This window comes from Schistosoma mansoni, chromosome W (assembly GCF_000237925.1).
Source record: "Schistosoma mansoni strain Puerto Rico chromosome W, complete genome".
NCBI classification, from domain to species: domain Eukaryota; kingdom Metazoa; phylum Platyhelminthes; class Trematoda; order Strigeidida; family Schistosomatidae; genus Schistosoma; species Schistosoma mansoni.
The window spans coordinates 34705497-34725386 of NC_031502.1; the positions used below are offsets into that span (position 1 = coordinate 34705497).

The following is a 19890-nucleotide window of genomic DNA, read 5'->3' on the forward strand; positions in this document are numbered from 1 at the left end:
TTCACAACACATGTATGATTATTTCGATCATTGATTGCGCAAATCAAAGTTGACTCATTTCGATTACACGACAGTCGAATTCATTACTTTTATCAATGGAGACATGCCTTTTAATGCTCCAGTGACAATGACCCTTGAGAACAGTGAAAACCAACCACCAGTATGAATGAATTCGGTTAACCAGCAAACCAACTCTTCACATGAACAGTCAGCGAAAGACGTTAGGGAGTGGGCACGCTCCTGTGTTAGCTGTCAGAAATCTAAGGTCATAAGACACAACAAATGTCCCTTAGGCTCTTTCAAAACCCCTGACGCTCGTTTCGACCACGTCCATCTAGATTTGGTAGGACCCTTACCCGACTCGAACGGATACTCCTATCTCCTAACATGCGTAGACCGTTTTACTCGATGGCCAGAAGCAGTACCGATTAAGGACATTACTACCGAAACCGTGGCCGGCGCTTTCGTCGAACGATGGGTAGCAAATTTCGGTTGCCCTTCAACCATCACTACAGACCGCGGACGCCAGTTCGAATCTGGACTTTTCCGTTGTCTGACCTCACTATTAGGAATCACTTGCTTCCGAACAACCACCTACCACCCACAAGCGAACGGGTTGGTAGAACGTTTTCATCGACAACTAAAAGCTTCATTATCAGCTTCAAACGTTTCACAGTGGACAGATGCTCTTCCACTCGTCTTGCTAGGTATTCGCAATGCAGTGAAAGCTGACATTGGATACACGGCATCTCAACTCGTTTACGGAACGACACTCCGACTCCCAGGAGAATTCGTGGATCCTTCAGCTTCTTCATTGAACATGGATCTAAACTCTTACACGAGTAGGCTTACAAACGCTATGCGTTCAGTTAAACCTGCTCACACTCGACCTCAATCAACTGATGTTTTCGTTCAACCCGAATTACGACATAGTACACACGTCTTCATTCGTCGAGACTCACATCGACGACCTCTCGAATCAGCATACGAAGGACCCTTCAAAGTTCTTCAACGCGAACCTAAGTACTATGTAGTAGATAAGAATGGTACGAACGATAGCATCAGTATCGACCGATCCAAACAACTAATACAAAAATGTATTAAATACAATTTGAGAAACAGAAAATTAAAACAAATACATAGAACAAATACATAGAAACTAATGTTTAGTACCTACCATCACCATAATCACAAGCAACACCGGCAATTAAACTCGTCCATCGTTCTAATTCTAAACTTAAAACGAATAAATCTAAAACACTTGGTAAACAAGCAGAACATAATTCTAACTGGTGACCAATAAGACTATTGACTTCTGCACCAATTGATCCTTCAAAAAAATTAATATCTTGTTGTTGATTTTGTCGAATATTTGAACGTGATATACTATTCAGTGTTTGTTGAATAATAGATTGAGAGGCTAACTTTGCTACATTTTGTCTTAAATGATTTAATTGATGAATTAAAGAAGCTAAGAATAATGGTGGTAATAGACCGTGACATGAAGACGCATTCATCAGAGATAAGGGTAATTTTCTATTTAAAAATGTAAAATAAAACAAATTCGAAAACACAATGAGTCACATTAGAAAATAAGAGGGTTTTTTTTAACCTACTTTAGAAGGTTAACACATACACATAGATATACATTGAAATAGTTATATTTCATCTGAACAGCGACTTCAAGAAGTAGACAATATAATAACAGGTAATTCTCGATTTCACGAAGAAAATCAATAACTTTACAACTATTTTAAAAATATTCATATAAATTGACCAGGATAATCAAGTACAGATGGTTCTAACGCAATTATCAAACACGCCTATTATATCAGAGTTAATAATAGAGATTCTGTTTGGTTATTCGAAGTGAAATAAATTAAAGTAATACTAATGACTAAATGATTAGAAAAATGATTGTTTAGGGTCACTGTCCCATAAATCTATCGAGAATTTCACTATGTAGTTAGGTTAATAAAATATGTTACAAGTACGTCATGATTATTTACAAAACAGATGAACAAACATCTAATAACTGAAAAATAATGAGTCTACTTAGCAGTAGTAATAATAGTAGTACATTATGGTACAGGTAATAGAGCCAGAAACACGTAAACCAGGGCTATAAATTATTCGAAAAAATAAGATTTGTAATCATACTCAAAAGTGTTATTGTAATTCAGTTATGCCAAGGGCAAGCTTTTTTCTATCACAATTAAATGATACTATTCAATAGATCAAACCAAAGTAAATCATGAAGTAAGGCTCTAGATCACAATTCAGTAAGAGTTATTTGTGAGTAGAATACTATTTAATTCTTATTAAACCGACTAGTTTTAAATTAAAATGCAAGAATAATTCCTAGTGTTTTCATATTTCTGTACAGTTTTAAAATAGAGTTTTATACCTTCTATCACAATATGATATTTTAATGAAATCAAAATACAGTATTTCTGTCATAGTGATTATGTATGTCCCAAATAGTATAACTTCGCAAAAAGATAGAAAATGAGCTTTTAACAATGGTATGGAGTTGAACTAAAGCATCTAACCAGTTACTCATTAATTTTCAATGATTCCATGCACTAAAGTTAACATACAGTAGAAATTGTTTATAAAGGAACTAGTTAAGTTCATAATAACATTTCAAAGACAAAAAAAGATGTGATACAAGAAATAATAATAAAAATAATAATTAGTATTGATACCTTTGATCTAATGAAATTCTTGATGGAAGAAGATAACTTAATTGTGATGGAAACATTAAATCCATTAGTATATCATTTGAATGATATTTATTATGTTTTATTATTAGTTGAAATAAATAATTTAAAAGTGGACGTCGATTACGTTGACGTAGAGCACAGAATGCAGATAAACCACCAATTGTTAAATTAATAAATTTATTAGTACAAATTCGATTTTGTAATGGTGCTGGGATTAAATCATCATTATTACCATCAGATGAATTAATATTTTCTGACCAACGACTATTTGATTTTGAACCAAGAGGATAAGATTCATCTGAATTGATTGATAGAAATTTACTACATAATCTATCAATTCGTCCAAGAATAGGCAATAGACTAGCAAGTGATGAGTCTAAAGCCTGGAAAATAATAATAAAAAAACAGTTTGATTAGGCCTAATGATTAGTTAAGTAAAATTATACGTAGGTTATATTATTGACAGATTGATTTCAGATGGGGTGCCGTTGAAAACCAGGGAACACTGAATAGCTTTTTTGGCCCTAGTACGGAGTTTTTCAGTAGTGCGCACCTAAAACCTCAGAATCTTCAGGTCTTATAACAAACGCTTACCCATCAAAACCACCCGACCGGTAACCAGTGTTAACAAGAAGATATAGTTAGATAAGCTCACATTTCTGAATGTTCTTAAATTTCTTTTCTTCATCAAATTATCCTTGTACAGTATACCTCCTAGAGATTATTATTCACACTTATTGTACGCGAATGAAATGCTTCTTAATAGCATTTAACACACCTATAACATTTTTCAAACCATTAGTTATATTAGACTTTTATAAAACACTTCATTTGATTCATATCTTAAAAATAAGCAAACATAGATGTTTTATTTAAAAAAAAACAGACTATGCAAGTTCAAATGTATTCATCTGGTGAAGTTGCATCATACTTCATCAATTGACAGATATTATTGTCTCGTTATGGACACAAAAAGGGCGTCTAGTTCTCCTGTAAGGTAGCTAAGATATCCATATACCTATCAAATCTTTGAGTATATTACGCAGCAGTTTGCTATCTACTACTTTGTGAACATAAAACAAAGAAAGACGAGATGAACGCGTCCTTGTTAGGTTCAACTACGGATGCCTTGAAGTAAGTAAAGAGGAACACTTAAAATAATAACGCTTAGGTTAGGTGAAAGTAATGTATACAGATGATGAATAGATAGATAAGGCTGTAAGACTTCATGTGTAACTAATTTTTCTAAACGTTTATTCGAACTAAAGTCCTTAGATAGTTGAGTGAGAACATTACTCTAATCTTCAGAAGTTTATAGGTGAAAACATATATGTAGATCAGTATTAGTAATGAGGCATGAAATCCATTATATTGTGGGTGACAGCAAACGTAGTTGTTTCATGTTGTTATAATTCAAACATTAAATAGACTTTTTCAAGCTTTTTGGGAAAAAACACTCATAAAACATCACTAACTATCTTGTTTACCTTTTCATCTGTTGTTAAAAGATCAAACATTAAATTTAAATAGCATATAATAGGGACAGTACCAAGTAGACCATCTAAAAACGCTTGATTATTAATTTGAGTAGTTAAATCCTCTGGTAATCCAACCAATGTTGTCCATATAGCTTCAATACGCTTACCAAAACGATAATTAGTCTTCACAATAATTGATGGTAATATTTCATTGGTAGATTGTTGTTCATATGAATGGTAAACACCACCAATTGCAGTATATGTTAGTAAATATAATACACGATTTTCTTCATTGAATCCTTTTTGACAGCTACCTGATCCAGGGCATACATCCATTTCTAAATCAATATAATCCTGATAATTTTGTTTTTCAGGGTGTTAAGTAATTGCATAACAGCAGAGACAGCAGGATAAAAAGTGACGTAATAAAACAAACAAAAAGGAAAGAGAATTTATAATTTTAAATTGACTAACTAAACTGGATACTAAATTAACACAAGAGAATAGTAGAATTGATCATAAATGTACCAGTGCATAATAAGAATAATACAAACAATTTAACTTGAAAAGTGAAAGCAGTGGTGAAATTACAGTCAAATAAAATCAAACCCATAAAATGTAAAGATACATTTTAAAAAATATGCATTGGATGATATTTAAAAATTAAGATACATATACTCGGATTTTCGAAACTTAAAACTGATAAGAACTATATTATGAGATACTTCAACTCTAGAATAGTGTACTTTCAAAAGTAGTTAGTAAGTCAAGTCACTAGAATGTTAAATGTATTGTAAGTTGGCATTTAATCAGGTTTTGGTAATCAATTGGTGAAAATACCTATCTGATCAAACCAAAACAGAATCTGAATCTAAGATATAATCACTCAAAATATTGAGCTATAGCTTCATTGTGCATTTAAATATTACAGTAAATTGAACAACGTGGTAATCGTAATCTCAAATTGAATAAATGTGACTGTAAAATATGTATTCTGAAATCTAAAGAAATATCTATGCCAATCACTAATATCTCTCAACGTCTTGGACGATGGGCGGAATTTTTCGAAGGGCAGTTCAACTGGCCTGCTGCTCCGGCAACATCAACCAGTTTTTCCTGCCCCCTATGGCCGGTGACGACTGATCCACCAAACGAGGCGGAAGTCCGCAAGGAACTCCAACTCTTGAAACGCTACAAATCACCAGGCCCAGATGACTTACCTCCGGCTCTTTTTAAAGATGGTGGTGACTTTCTGACTAAGGAATTGACTGTGTTGTTTGCAAAGGTTTGGGAGGAAGAAAGTGTTCCAACATCATGGAATGAGTCGATAGTCGTCCCTATCTTTAAAAAGGGTTCACGTTGTTCCTGTAACAACTATCGGGGGATAAGTCTACTTCCGATTGCGTCCAAACTATTGGCTTCTGTCATTCTTCGTAGGTTGTTTAAAACCCGAGAACGATTGACTCGCGAGGAGCAGGCTGGTTTTCGTTCTGGTCGAGGATGCATTGATCACATCTTCACCCTCCGCCAAATGTTAGAACACCGTCATACTTATCGCAGGCCAACAATCGTAGTGTTTCTTGATATCAGGGCGGCCTTCGATTCGTTGGACAGGACTGTTCTCTGGGATTGTCTATTGAAGAAGGGTGTGCCTGAGAAGTTCATTAACATATTAAAGGCCCTGTATACGAACACCTCAGGCAGAGTGAGGGCATACAACCACCTTTCTCCCTTTTTCCATTCGAGCAGCGGGGTTAGGCAGGGTTGCCCAATCTCACCATTCCTCTTCAACTTTGCCATCGACGACATCCTAGAAACAGCTCTGATGGATGTAAGTAATGGCGGTGTGGATCTGCTGCCTGGAGAACGACTTCTCGACCTTGAGTATGCGGATGATATTGTCTTACTGTGCGATAATGCCCAAGGCATGAAATCCGCACTTAATCAGTTGGCAATCAGTGTCCGCAGGTACGGCATGTGCTTTGCACCCTCCAAGTGCAAGGTACTCCTACAAGACTGGCAGGATTCTCATCTTGCACTCACCCTAGATGGTGAGCAGATTGAAGTAGTCGAGAAGTTCGTGTATCTAGGTAGCTATATAAGTGCTGGTGGTGGCGTGAGTGATGAGATTGATGCACGTATAATGAAAGCCAGAGCGGCTTATGCCAATCTGGGCCATCTTTGGCGCCTTCGTGATGTTAGTCTGGCTGTAAAAGGTCGGATCTACAACGCGTCGGTGAGAGCAGTTCTGCTCTATGCTTGTGAAACCTGGCCTCTCCGAGTTGAGGATTTAGACGTCTCTCTGTGTTTGGTCATCAATGTCTCCGAAGGATTGCTGACATCCAGTGGCAACACCATGTTAGTAATGCAGAGGTTCGGCATCGTGCGTTCGGGCGCAGAGACGATAAATCAATCAGTGTCACCATCTTGAAACATTGACTTCGATGGCTTGGACATGTTTTACGAATGTTGTCCCAGAGAATTCCACGTCGTGCATTATTTGCCGACTCTGGGACTGGTTGGAAAAAGCGAAGAGGAGGTCAGTGTATGACATGGTGTCGTGGTATGAAAGGAAGCTGCAAAGGGCTGGCTTCTGTTAGTCCTTCACGACTCCCTGGCTGGGGTCCGAGAGATGGTGCAACACAGTGGCTAGAGACGTTATCAGATATGGCTCAGAATAGAAGCCAGTGGCGAGCCTGCTGTAACCTTCTTTTACTCTCTTCATAAACAGTGGATATGACTTTCTTAACTGGAAGAGCTCTTCTGGTTGTACATTTCAGTTCCCCCCACCATTACTCTTCTCTCTTTTTTCCTTCTTCTATATATACGCATCTTCACCCTTTCCCCTCCTATTCTCATTGTTTTGTGTGGCGCATATGTATCCGGTGCCCTTTGTACCAATATGTATGTGATTAAATAAATAAATAATAAAGAAATATCTTGTAATGTGTAGGATTTAACTAGTGAACAAAATTATTAGATTAAAACTAACAAGTTTGAATATATATATATATATATATATATATATATATATATATATATATATATATATATATATACGTGGTGTATGGACATCCGATAACCTAGTCGGTGAAGTTCGTTACAATATCCCCAGACAATAGATACATGATTTTCATATAATGCAACACACTTTTACAAGGTACAAAAATAATATCTAAATTGAATTAAACAATTTTTTTACTCAAACAACTAGATATACCTGTAGAAGTTTTAACCTAGGAGTATATACAGTTTGATAAAATTCAACCAACTTATCCATATCATCAATTGGTGGTCCAAAATCTTCCGGTATAGGATACATGCTTAAGGCGGAATCAAATATGCGTCTTGATTCTTGAATTGGAATTGCAGCATCTTGACACGTCGAGGTTACAAGTAAATCATGACTTATTTGCCAGAAACCTTTAGCGTAGGAACGCCATAAGTTTAAATCTTTTTGGTTTTTACCCTCGGATATGATTGCCCGACCACAGTTGCGCCAAATGGATATGGCAGTCTAAAGAGAAACGGAATATATATATATATATATATATATATATATATATATATATATATATGACGGTAAGTTGAAATGTTGGGAAAAAAGGCAATTACTTTAATATAATGATGAACCTGGATTGATATATTACGAATGTGAAGTCACTTTTTACCCTACCGTGATACATCAGCTGAAATCCGGTGCAGGAAATCTCATAATTTTCAGATCAAAACATAAGATTAAACTATAAAGTCTGATAGTTTGTCTGCAGCGTCGGAAAGTAATTGTGTACTATCTACTTTGATTCTGCATGACAACAGAAGCCCAAGGTGGTTCCAGGTAGTCAACGGGAAGCCATGAACCTATACTTCATGTTAGTTGGCATTCGCTAACAAGGCGTACTTGGAATATTGAAGGAACTGATGTTCCTAGTGGAACTCGGACCAGCATCAACCAACTTCACGACTGAAATATTCGGTTTGCAAATGGCTTTCAACTACCTAACAGCAAAGCATACTGGGTTCAATGTCGATTCACTCAGACCAGCAAATACATCCCAACTTCATCAGTAGGATTCAGAGCAAGGGCGCAATAAACATGATATCGTCCTGCCTATCCTAATCATAATGTTGGATACAACTTTTATTAATTTATAGATGCAAAGAAAACAGTAAAAGACATTTGGAAGAACGTGTAGAATATGTTGCAGAATTTTATAGTACCACTTAAGTAATGTTTTTACACGTTGAAAAGGTTAATAGACGAGTTGAGTTACAGAACATCAAATTTCTAAGAATTAGCACTATAAGTAGTATAATACTAGTTAAGTAAAAAACTATCATTAGTTCACTACCTACCTTAACATTAACTAGATGTGTTTGAATAGCATTGGAAAGTCGTTCAGATGCCAATGTAAAACGTAGTTTACTCAATGTTGTACGCCAATTTTCCTTAAGTTCAGTAGGCCACCATGATGGAATTAAATTCATTTGAGTAAGTGCAGCATCAATAAAACAGCGATGGGCTTGTGCCCAAACATCTTGATGTTCATTAGCCAATTGTGATGGCGTATTCAATTGACCTTTATTGTTACCATCATTATTATTAGCTCGATTGTGTGTAGTGTCTATATTACTCGACATCCATGATTGTGATGGAAATGGTGTTAAACCTTGACGTTGAATGCTACCTACAGATGCTAAATCATGTACAAGACGAATGTCTAATGGTAGAGAAATGAAGAAGGAAAAATGCACACAATTTAGTCAGATATGTGTAATCTGTTAAATGTTCATAAAGTACAATTTTAGGAGATAATTAATATACTGCTACGAATAAAGATAAGTATTCAGACAACAATATACAATCGCTTGTTTTTCACAGTTGAATTCACGATTCGATCTAAGTTAGACCCCCATTAAAAACCTGGAAGCCGTCCAGTGCCTGTGAAAATACTACGATCTCCACATATCTCCATACCGATAGTAATCACTTGTTTATTTGTTGTCATACTTTTTCAATTCAACTTCGACCATTATTCAGAAAAAATTTTAAACAATAAATTGTATATTTAAGAGAAATTTGTTCATTTGTTTAGTTTTGTAATGAATGTGATGAAAACAAACACCGATTATCCTCTTTAACAATTATTGTCATAATTTGTTTAGATTTTATCTAAAACAAAACATATTCTCTACGATTTTTATTTTGTGTTTACATCTCATTCATTCATACCCAAATGCACTGGTACGGCCACGAGTGGGGAGAGTCCACTCTTCCTCTCGAAATGCTCTCATATGGCCATGCGTATATAGCCATTGTCAGGTAAGTCTTACTCACTGCCTTCTCGTGACGAGGGTGTTCTCCACGAAATAGAGAGAACGAATAGAGAATGTCCGAAGCTTTAACCGGGTTGATGGACACGGAAAGTTCACCTGGAGGAGTTGGAAAACCCTGATATCAAACCGATGGTGCACATGGGCTCCAGTATCCTGAGAGAACAAATGACGTATGAACCGATCGTCGGTCACCGGCTACCATGGGACTGCATCCCCTCACGATGCTCCACTGCCTTGTGGATCAGACTTTTAGATCAAAGGCTCCGGGTGCGGCCCCCTAAGAAAACCACCTGCTTCAGTTTGGGCACCTGAGCAGTATCACAGCCCTCACACAAATCAAATGAGATTTGTGCGGCGCATATATATATATGGTGCCCCTTTGTACCGATATTTATGTGTTTAAATAAATAAATAAAATTCTAGTTAAATCATTCAATTTGCTATTGTCATTCCCTGATTACATTATAAATACTACTTATCGTATTACAACATAACTTTCACTATGATCAAATGTTGGATTCTATTCACAATAATTTTTGAATTCTGAATATTTTTTCCGGATTTTTGTCAAGTAAGTGTGATACTTAAACGTAACTATAGCTTTATAAATGATATAGGTAAAAAAAGGCTTCATTGCTCAGATTTAATGTTTTGTTCTATAACTTAATCAGAATGTTTAAACTACTCAAATCATTATGTTAATCGATATTTAGGTTAATATTGGAATGGTTCATTTTTTCCAAAAGTGTGACAACATGATGCTGTGCTACTAAGGTATGAGGAGTTTTTAAATGTCAAGTAGTTGAATCATCAAAATAAAAAGCGATGTCATAAAAGTAAATACTAATATAAGACAAAGACGAAATGTAATATAAATAGACTATCGTCTAAAATCCTACCCATAGGAAAGTGATGAGATTTAGCTATATCACGATCATATGCTCCAAGAAACTCTAAACATAATAAAAATAAGCGCTGTTGAAATAATGCTCTACGAGCTCGACTTTGAGGAGTATCAGCTGTAGACTTTTCTTCAAATTTCCATAAATCTATTAAGCATGGTTTAATATCATCAAATAAAACTAATCTTTCAGGATCTTCCTCTTCTATGTCCTTTTGATCTTGAGCGTTTAATACATCTGAAGGTAACCAGCCAACTGCTTCGCGAGCACGTTCTAGACCAACCCAAGCTTTTCCACGACGATATAAGATGGCTCGACTCTTTCCAAATGAACCATGGCCTGCAAGTGAAGGGATGCTTCCACGACGAACCCATTGATCAGCTGCAACTTCTGACGAAAGAATGGATGGAACAACATCTGGACCTGTATTTTCATAGGATTCATCAGGAATACCTTCTCCTGAACAACTAATCAATGCGTCTTCACAAGTGCTAGCAATAGCTAAACAGAAAAATAAACAATCAATCGTGTTAGCATACTATATAAGACTCTAAAAGTTGAGAGTTTATGAACTTTTCGTTATGCTGAAAGTAGCAAGAACATATGCCAATTTAAATTATCATTAACATCTAGAGGCGGGATTTGATAGTCATCGTTACCAAGATGTCACACTTGATTCCCTTATGAATCGTAGCTTTAGACTACTATATTGATATAACCATATATGTTCAAGTACTCAGAAGTTACATTTTTATACAGTAACAACAAATTAGTAGGGAACTAACTAATCGATATACTAATATACTAGTGAAGCAGTTTATTTCGTTATTTGAAAGAAATCGCCTTTAGAGGACTATTGATAAATTTGTTTTACGTAAGGTTAATAATAAGTACAGTGTTGTAAATATAAATAAATACATACAAATCTAACGGGAACTAGCTACTTACAAAAACGTCAGTACTGAAACGTGTCATCACAAGCCAAGTAACAACTAACTACAAAAGTTTTCAAGAGCACAAATAATTATGTAAACGTTGTTGGATAGTTTGTAGAGATTTATGTATGCTGAAGACAGTTCCCATTAAGGTGAATTTACTCCAGTTACGGCAGTCAGTAATGGCTAGTTGATTAGTGGCTAAGATTCTCAACTTTCAGTCACTAAGTTCCAGGATTAATATCAGCTATACTTCGGTTTGCACAACCGAGTAGTATTGTAGTGAACGAGAACACAAGTGGGAATAATGGAGTGTATTTGAACACACAAATTTCAAAACGTCTTACTAAAATCTGAGAACCATATATTAAATACTTCATTTACAAAATGTCAATCAATCGTCTCAGACTTCATCGTTTCTTCGCCTCCACAGCAATCATTCTCTGTTCTCGTTCTTTTTTCTCAGATCTTCTTAACCTTCTGCCACCATGCACTACACTTTCCATTGATGATACATACTACTTATATCTGTCGACATCAGTAGCACACACCATAGTACCACAAGCCCTCATGGTTAGAGTGTAGCTTATTCTTAAGTACCTAGCGAATGAGTTGATTGACTGATGATGATAATTAATTTGATTATAAGCGATTAAACTAATCAGATTCTAACTAGTAGATAGTGGGTTCGAACCCATCCCCACCTACTTCGGTTCAGGCAGATGAGTATTATGACTAACCCGTACAGAAACAGCATGGTTGAAAACCAAGAGCGTACATTTATATTTGTTAGGTAAAATCTATCATTATTAGTGTTATTACTATTAAAACGAGCTATGCAGTCAACCATAGGAGGAGTTAGGCAATTACCCATAGACAACATTGAAGGATTTTTATGTTAGAAACAGAACTGAATAGAATTAGAAAATGTAGACCGATAGATAACAACTGAAGGATGAAAATGTTGGTTATACAGTGAATCAGACAGTACATATTTTATCTCCGATTCGTTTGATGGATGTGTTTCTGAGTGTTAGACAACGTTGTTATTCTCATCAGCTTACTAAGATAGATATATATTAAGATATAAATTTATGACTATATCGCTTATGTTTTTAGTATATGTACGACAAAAAGCAAATTGGACTTTGATACCGCTTTTTCTTTTGATAACAATTCCGTTTATTGTTTACAAAGCATTCGATTTTGTGCGACTAATGAAGTGATATCAAAGTAAATAAGATTTTAGTAATGAAATTTCATGATTTGAAGATAACATAAATCGTAAGCCCAAACCATGAAAAAAGGGATCAATATATGTACAAATAGGTTGTATACTGAAATAATTGGCGAGGACTTGTTGAATTAAAATACAATTTACGTCACAGACTAAAATCAGCTGAAGAATTGTTGAAAAACAGGGAACACTGGAGAGCGCTTTCGACGCAATAGTTTAAAGGCACTATTCGCAAAAGCACACGTGGTAGCCATAGATTCGATTGCATAAACCAGTCAGGCATGAATAAAGCATAGGGCGTAATGGATATGTTCATCGGTTCAAGTTACCACACTGTATAAGCACAGCACGATGAAATTATCAAAAAAACCTCAGAGCAGTAGAATTAGTGACAGTATCAGTGTTCGTAGAAAAAAATAGACATAGGGAATATGATTCGAGAATAGAGAATTCTCTAGTGAAATAAGAAGTATACAATGACTTTGAACTCAAGTTCTAAAGGAAAACAGAGTGAATGCATCAACGTTATCGCAAACAACCCTAAAGTAAGATGAAACAGTCGCTCAATACTCTTCGATTTTTGAGTTTTATTTTAACTGATCTCAGTTTAACGAAAACTACCTAGAACTAAGTTGTATCTCAAGAAGGAATCTGTTAACTGCATTCAACTAATAAACATTTTATTTTGTTGGTGAAGTTACTTTATCGATTTTCTTTACATGAACATATGATAGTATTGAGTGTGAAGTTAAATAGCTGTCAAGTTACGGATTCTTGAAGTTTGTAAATAATGTAAGTTAACTTGAATTATTCGATGGTCAGTACAAAATTTGAATAACGGATTGATCAAAAAGCAAGTGTGAGATTTCGGCAATTAAAGTTTGCATTTGAAGGGTAGACGGAAACTCTGATTAATTAGTATATCATTTTAGAAATAACTTTCAAAATCTACAAAAATACAGCATATTATTCATCACAACAAACCGGTTAATTTCCCAGCTACACTAGTCCACTTTGAATGTAGTTCTTCAACTGACATGTCTGAAGTTATTTCAGAAATAATTGGTGAAATAGTTTGATTTTTCTTATGACTTTTAGATAATTTCGATTCTTTTAGTTGTGATTTATCTTGTCGTTTATTTCGAGTTTTAAACCATCCATTCCAATGTTGTGAACCAGGTTGACCAAATCTAGGCGTGCCACTTGACCAAAATAATTCCATTTCTAGAATCCGTTGCTCGAATGAACTTTGTTCAATTTCTGTAGGTCGAAAACAATTGAATTCAATAACAGCTTGCCATACTGCTAAAGCTCGTTCTGAATGTCCTGCTTGAGCTAACCAATGACAATAATCAGCCAGGTAGTCTAATTTATGTTAACGAATGAAGAAAGAATATCATTGAATATATTATTTGTGGTACTAAATAGGTATACATATAAGAAAAATGGCAAGAGTAAATGCTTATAGCCCTAAGCGATGTGTTAAAGGATAATTTACTCAATTTTATTCTGTTGTAAATATTCATGATATGTCTTAGTGGTCAGTAACAATTTCAAAAATACAGCTTATTTTTATGAGGTTTTTTACTAATTCATCTGTCAATAAATCACAAGAACAAATTGTTATAGTGAGACAAAAAAATAGTAGAATGCAGACATCCATCGGAGTTGTAAAAAACTTAATTCCAAAACAAATATTTCAGATGAACACAATGATTTAAAGGAAGCAAAAGGTCAATAGGTAAGTACTTATTATCAGAGACTAAAGAAATACAATACCAGTTACTCTATTTTCTTGTAGAACTATAAAATCAGAACATAATGAATGGTTTGTTGCGACAATAATCCAACTCGGTTTGATTTTCAAGTAGCAATGTATTCTTCACAATGCTGGACATTTTCCAGTCACTTATACATATTTATCTCAGGTTAAGTTTTTGAAAATTTATAAGATCTTTACATTTAAGGGATATATGTATTACTTGAAGTTTAATTAAAACTCCAAACAAGTTATGAGCAAATGATTATTGATAAGAATAGTCAGTCACTTATATGCAACGTAGAACCTGGTACATATTTACCACGGATAAAGTTGTCATAACATATGAGTACAAGGAGAAAAATTATCAAGACAAATCCCAGATTAGTACAATTAGCTTCCGTATCGGTCGTAGTATAAAATATTAGATAAAGAGGACGTGAGTCGAGAAGGAAATGTGGAATAAAAAAGCATGGCAATGATATAAATGCAGATGTTTGATTCAACTACAATCGAAACACTAGTAACTGGACTTTAGAGGGGTTCACACAGATTTTATGTATCTATAGTTTAGTGGTTTAAGGATTTGGTTTTTAACAAACGGTGGGCAAACTTGCACCCGTCAGCACGTATCTCCTTTCAGGTATTCGATTAGTATCATTATTCATTACATAAGATGTGTATCTTAAACCTGAGCACAGGGAATCGCATTTAGTTACTTATTTTCACCAATTAGTTAACTGACTAGGTAGGGGGCTCTATTTAATTCAAAAACAAAAAGTTTACGAAAAGAAATATTACCGATTGTTCTCTCTACAGTATCCGGTTGTGGTCTATGTGATAATATTCTTCCAGATATTATACCTGATAGTGTTGATAGACCTCTCTTATAAACACCATCAATGCGTGAAAATACCCCATTTCCAATTCCTTGATTTACAGTAGTTAATGATGAATGCCGACCCATAAGATGGGCCGTATACCCACGCCACATGGGTACAAGTTGGGGATAAGTGAATACGAGCTGAGCCCAATCCCGATTAATTTGATCTGCCTGACAGACTTCCTTGTTAGATGAAGATTCTAAGGCACCATGAGCTTCAAGTTCAGCCACCAGTTCGTTTGTTTTAATTATGAATAACTTTAGTGTTAAATTACCAGGATTAGCCGTAAGAGCTCGATCAGCCATTGATAACTGCTTCCTCAATATAATAAGTCTGTCACTTTTAGAAAATTTAAAGTCGGAACATAACTGTTTCTGTTCAAAACCAGTACTTGTAATATGTAGAAAAGAGGCTCCTTTGTCTTGCAAATCAATTAAATTGAGCCACGAAATCAAATCACCTGGTCGATCGTAGACCCGACGGTTAAGTTCTTCGCAAAGATTTAAAATATCATTGTTTTTCATTCCCGTTGTTGATACACAAGTACTAAGATCATCAGGAAAACGAATTAAATCTGTTGACATGTCACTTTTATCAGATGATTTGATAACGGTGCTAGGACTTTGAGTGATTGCCCTGCTTGACTTACTAAAATATCGTGATTTTTTTGTGAGTCCACGTTTACGTTTTACTTCACAGCCCAAGAGATCATACAAATATAAATCTTTGAATCCCAATATTTTCGTTTTACTCTTCTGTTTAAATTGTGACACATGCTTTTCGTAAATACAACCATGTTTATAAATTTCTCTGTTACAAGATCTATCAATTCTGTATGCATCATTAATATCTAGTCCAGGAATGTCTTCTAAAAATATGGCGGTTGATGTGACTTTCTGTTTCTTTTCTAATTTATAGTTTTTAGAAGAAGATGGGCGTTTAACTGATTTCGATCCTCTTTCCTTTTCAATATTTGCTGCTTCTATAGATAAGAAAATAGTAGTAATATCATAAACAAAAAGTTCTACCGTTAGTATGGACAATAAGCTTTGGTTCTGAGTATGTCGAGCTCTGAAGCCAATACGTCTTATCTAGGTTTATTTGTAGGAATTATTTACAGAACTTACTGTCAAAAGATCCACTATCGATCTTTGGTTCATCATTAGAATGAGATGCACATGGAAACATCTTTACTTGATTGTTCGGAAATGTAAGATTTCACGACTTAAAGCAAATGACTTATGCGTAGTCGCATGGCGACATAAACGATTATAAATACATCTGAAACGATAAATAATAGGAAAGATTATGAACAAAGCTTCCGATCACTTACTAATATATGTATACACATAAATCCTGCATAGTATTTTTCGGATATTAATCGACTTCAGTAGTATTGTACTGAACAAGAGCACTAGTTGGGGACAATCGAATGTATTTAAGCACAAAATTACAGACCATCTCACTAAATTCTGATAACCATACAGTCAATAGTTAATTTGCAAAATAACCATAAATTATCTCAATCTTAACTGTTCCTTTTGCAAATATCAGTTAGTCTTCCCTGATTTTATTATTCATGCTTTTTCGTACCGATTGCGCTTCATTTCTGTTCTTTTCTTATCGACCTTCCGCCAAAATACATCCTATGTCTGACCATCACCATATACTACATATATGGATATCAGCAGACCACGCCACAGTATCAGTCAGTCAGTCAGCTACAACATAGTATAGTTCTCCTTAGCCTAAACAGTTGAGTATTTTCATGAGAAAAGCTTGATTTGGTAGCTTTTCGTAGTTCGAAAATGTACGGGTAGTTAACAAACCATTTGATTCAGAAGCATCAGGCCACTAAAACCATCACCTCAAATTTGAAAATCTCAATACAGTTTCCAGACTTCAGTTGATTGACATCGAGCACGAATATTAAAATAACAAACTGTCATAACCGTTATGAAACTTAAGTTTACAGTCACAATGGTTATCTTTGCATATGACCACATTCAAGAAATCAGTTCACTTTCAATTTCTTTTCTTACATCAAAATGTGGTGGTAAAATGTATACAAATTTGACGACTTTCTATATATTTGTTTAAAAGATATTCAACGAGAGAGTAACCATACGAGTTGTTGAAACTCGCTGATGAAGGTATTTGACTCCTAAATTTCTGATCAACACTTGTAGTTTTTTTCATTTATTAGGTAGTTAATAGGATATCACTTGTGCTCAAAATAACTATGATTTATGGTCCTGAACACAAATTTATCAATGGTGTTGGAAAGCTGTAGATAACACTTTATTTTAGAATCCAATTGACTTTTGAGATGAGGTCGACTGAACACCCAAATTTTATACAGTCCATCGTTTTTGCAAACACACAGGTAAAACCTCTTGATTTTAGGAAATTTTATGCCAATTGCTATAGGGCAATTACAAATTTTTATTGCTTATATGAACTGACATGCTTGACGATATAAGATCGTCTGAATAGTTTGCGCATGAACCTATCAAATGAGTGACTCAGTTAGCCAAGTATGAAACTGTTAACTAACATATTCAAAGTATTTTGCAAGTAGCCTAACAGGCCTTGTCACATGTACCCATTTTATGGTGGCTGTGCTTTTTTCAATTTTTACTATATCGGTGCGAGAATCCTAACACTGATGTTTGGTTGTTCGGATGGGTAATTGAAAACTGACTGGAGACAATTTAAGAGTCCATTAAAAAATTTATCGACCGTTATTTTAGCTGTCTACTTCAACATGTCACTAATCCGTTTTTATACAAACTTGTTCAGATATTTATTTTCTCTAGGCTACTACTCCTAGTAAGTTTGAATGATTAATTGTTTTCATTCATTTCTAATGAATGGTAAAGACCATAACAGAATAACTGAATAATAATCACTTTTATGATAAAATGATAAAGTCAAGGACAGGGGTTTGAGTAAGTCTCCCAAAAGTTTCGTTTGCCGCTGAGGTCAAGAAAATACTTGTCCTTAAATCAAAAATATCAGATTCCAGAATTAATAATCTACCTAAAAGGAGGCTAAGGCCTGTGTGGTTTATGTATATGATTTTCTTGCGTTAAGTTTGAGATAAAGTTGCACCTGAAAAATGAATACCGGTTGTGTAACTCTATATTTGTAACCATATTACTCATGAGTAACTAGTTTTTATTGCACAATAACTGTTTGGCAATTAGATTTTAGCGAGCGACTAGCGCTTTAAGACTAGTGTTCTTGAATTCAGTCTGACCACCAACTAGCTGAAAAAAATGAGTTAAGTAACCACAATATTTTCCACCATTTTACAGAGTTAACATACATTAATAAGGGGTAATTCATGTAGTACAAACACCGGTCTACAGATGTCCAAACTTTCATTACACGAAAAAACAAGATACAAACCATAAAACCGAAAAAACATAAATTAAGGAATAGACTATTCTTTCTCGGACTTAAAGCTACTTTGACATATGACCGTTTACAACGAAAAAAAGTTGAAATTAGAAACTACCCGTAAGTAAAATATGGAGCCACTAACTTTAGTTTGGAGCATTATCAACGAGGATATGCAATAGGAAGAAACTATGTAATGTCAAAAAGCACAATGATTTAAAGATTAGTGCACCTAATGTTTAGTTACACGGATAGTACATAGTAAAAATATAGAAACTTCAAGTCCAGTTGTTTAAAAACAGTTGACCTTAAACTGATGGTCCTTGTTCCGTAAATTCTTTCTACATGTAAGACGTTTGCTTAGGAACTTATTGTAGCAGTCTTTAAAGAATATGAACTGAATTCAATTTTAAGAGACTAAAGAAGTTTCCTCAGAACTCTATTTAAAATCTCTAAAGCATTCCTGGTATTACTTACATAACAAAGAATGATGCAGAAGCCACTATGGGTGCAGCGCGAAGTCATTTAAATGGGCTTCGGATCTGTTACATTAATGAATGAAGCCTGCTCAATAAGCGGTCGGAACTAGGTGTACGGATTGACTCTATCAAGCCTGATGTAATCGTAGTCACAGAAACCTGGCTGACGCAGCCTATAGATAGTATGGAACTTGATTTTGATGGTTTTACGTAAATAAGACCCGACAGAATCCAGAAGCGTAAAGGAGGGGGAGTAGCTCTATTCATTAGGAATACTATCTCATTTACCATTATTGATAATGCATCTCATGAGGGTGGGACGTGTGAAGTAGTTAGTTGCCGCTTGAAATGCAAAGAATAAGAGCTGCTGATTGATTTGGTCTACCGCAGTCCAAGCTGAGAGGTAAATGAGGTCTTGCTAGAAAGTCTCAATACTTGGTCACAAAGTGGCCGATGTTTGATCCTACGAGACTTCGTTGCACCCATGGTAGACTGGAAAAATCTGAGAACTGAATTGTCAGAAAACTCCTTTGAGCAGGAACTAGTCGATGCGGTTATCACATGTGCCCTAGCGCAACATGTGAAAGAAGCAATTGAGTACAACCCGGAATCCGAATCATCCTTACTAGATCTTATATTGACCCACTATGAAAATGACGTAACGAACCTCAATTAGATGCCACTCCCAGGTAAAAGTGATCATGCAGTTCAAACTTTTGACTTTCGTGTAGTTGTCAAAAACGAGCAA

The 19890-nt window shown here is 35.1% G+C and overlaps 1 protein-coding gene across 1 annotated transcript in view; it reads right to left on the reverse strand.

Moving 5' to 3' along the window:
• Smp_157720 (hypothetical protein) overlaps positions 1–16446 on the reverse strand; it is a gene marked incomplete at both ends in the record, with an annotated part of 19098 nt that extends 2652 nt beyond the window's left edge. The window contains 9 exons of the mRNA XM_018789478.1: positions 1178–1471; positions 2851–3109; positions 4214–4558; positions 7425–7721; positions 8561–8925; positions 10441–10782; positions 13708–13980; positions 15176–16240; positions 16386–16446. Coding sequence (XP_018654917.1) covers positions 1178–1471; positions 2851–3109; positions 4214–4558; positions 7425–7721; positions 8561–8925; positions 10441–10782; positions 13708–13980; positions 15176–16240; positions 16386–16446 — 3301 coding nt within the window. The remainder of the gene's footprint in view (positions 1–1177; positions 1472–2850; positions 3110–4213; positions 4559–7424; positions 7722–8560; positions 8926–10440; positions 10783–13707; positions 13981–15175; positions 16241–16385) is intronic.
• Positions 16447–19890: the final 3444 nt, after the last annotated feature.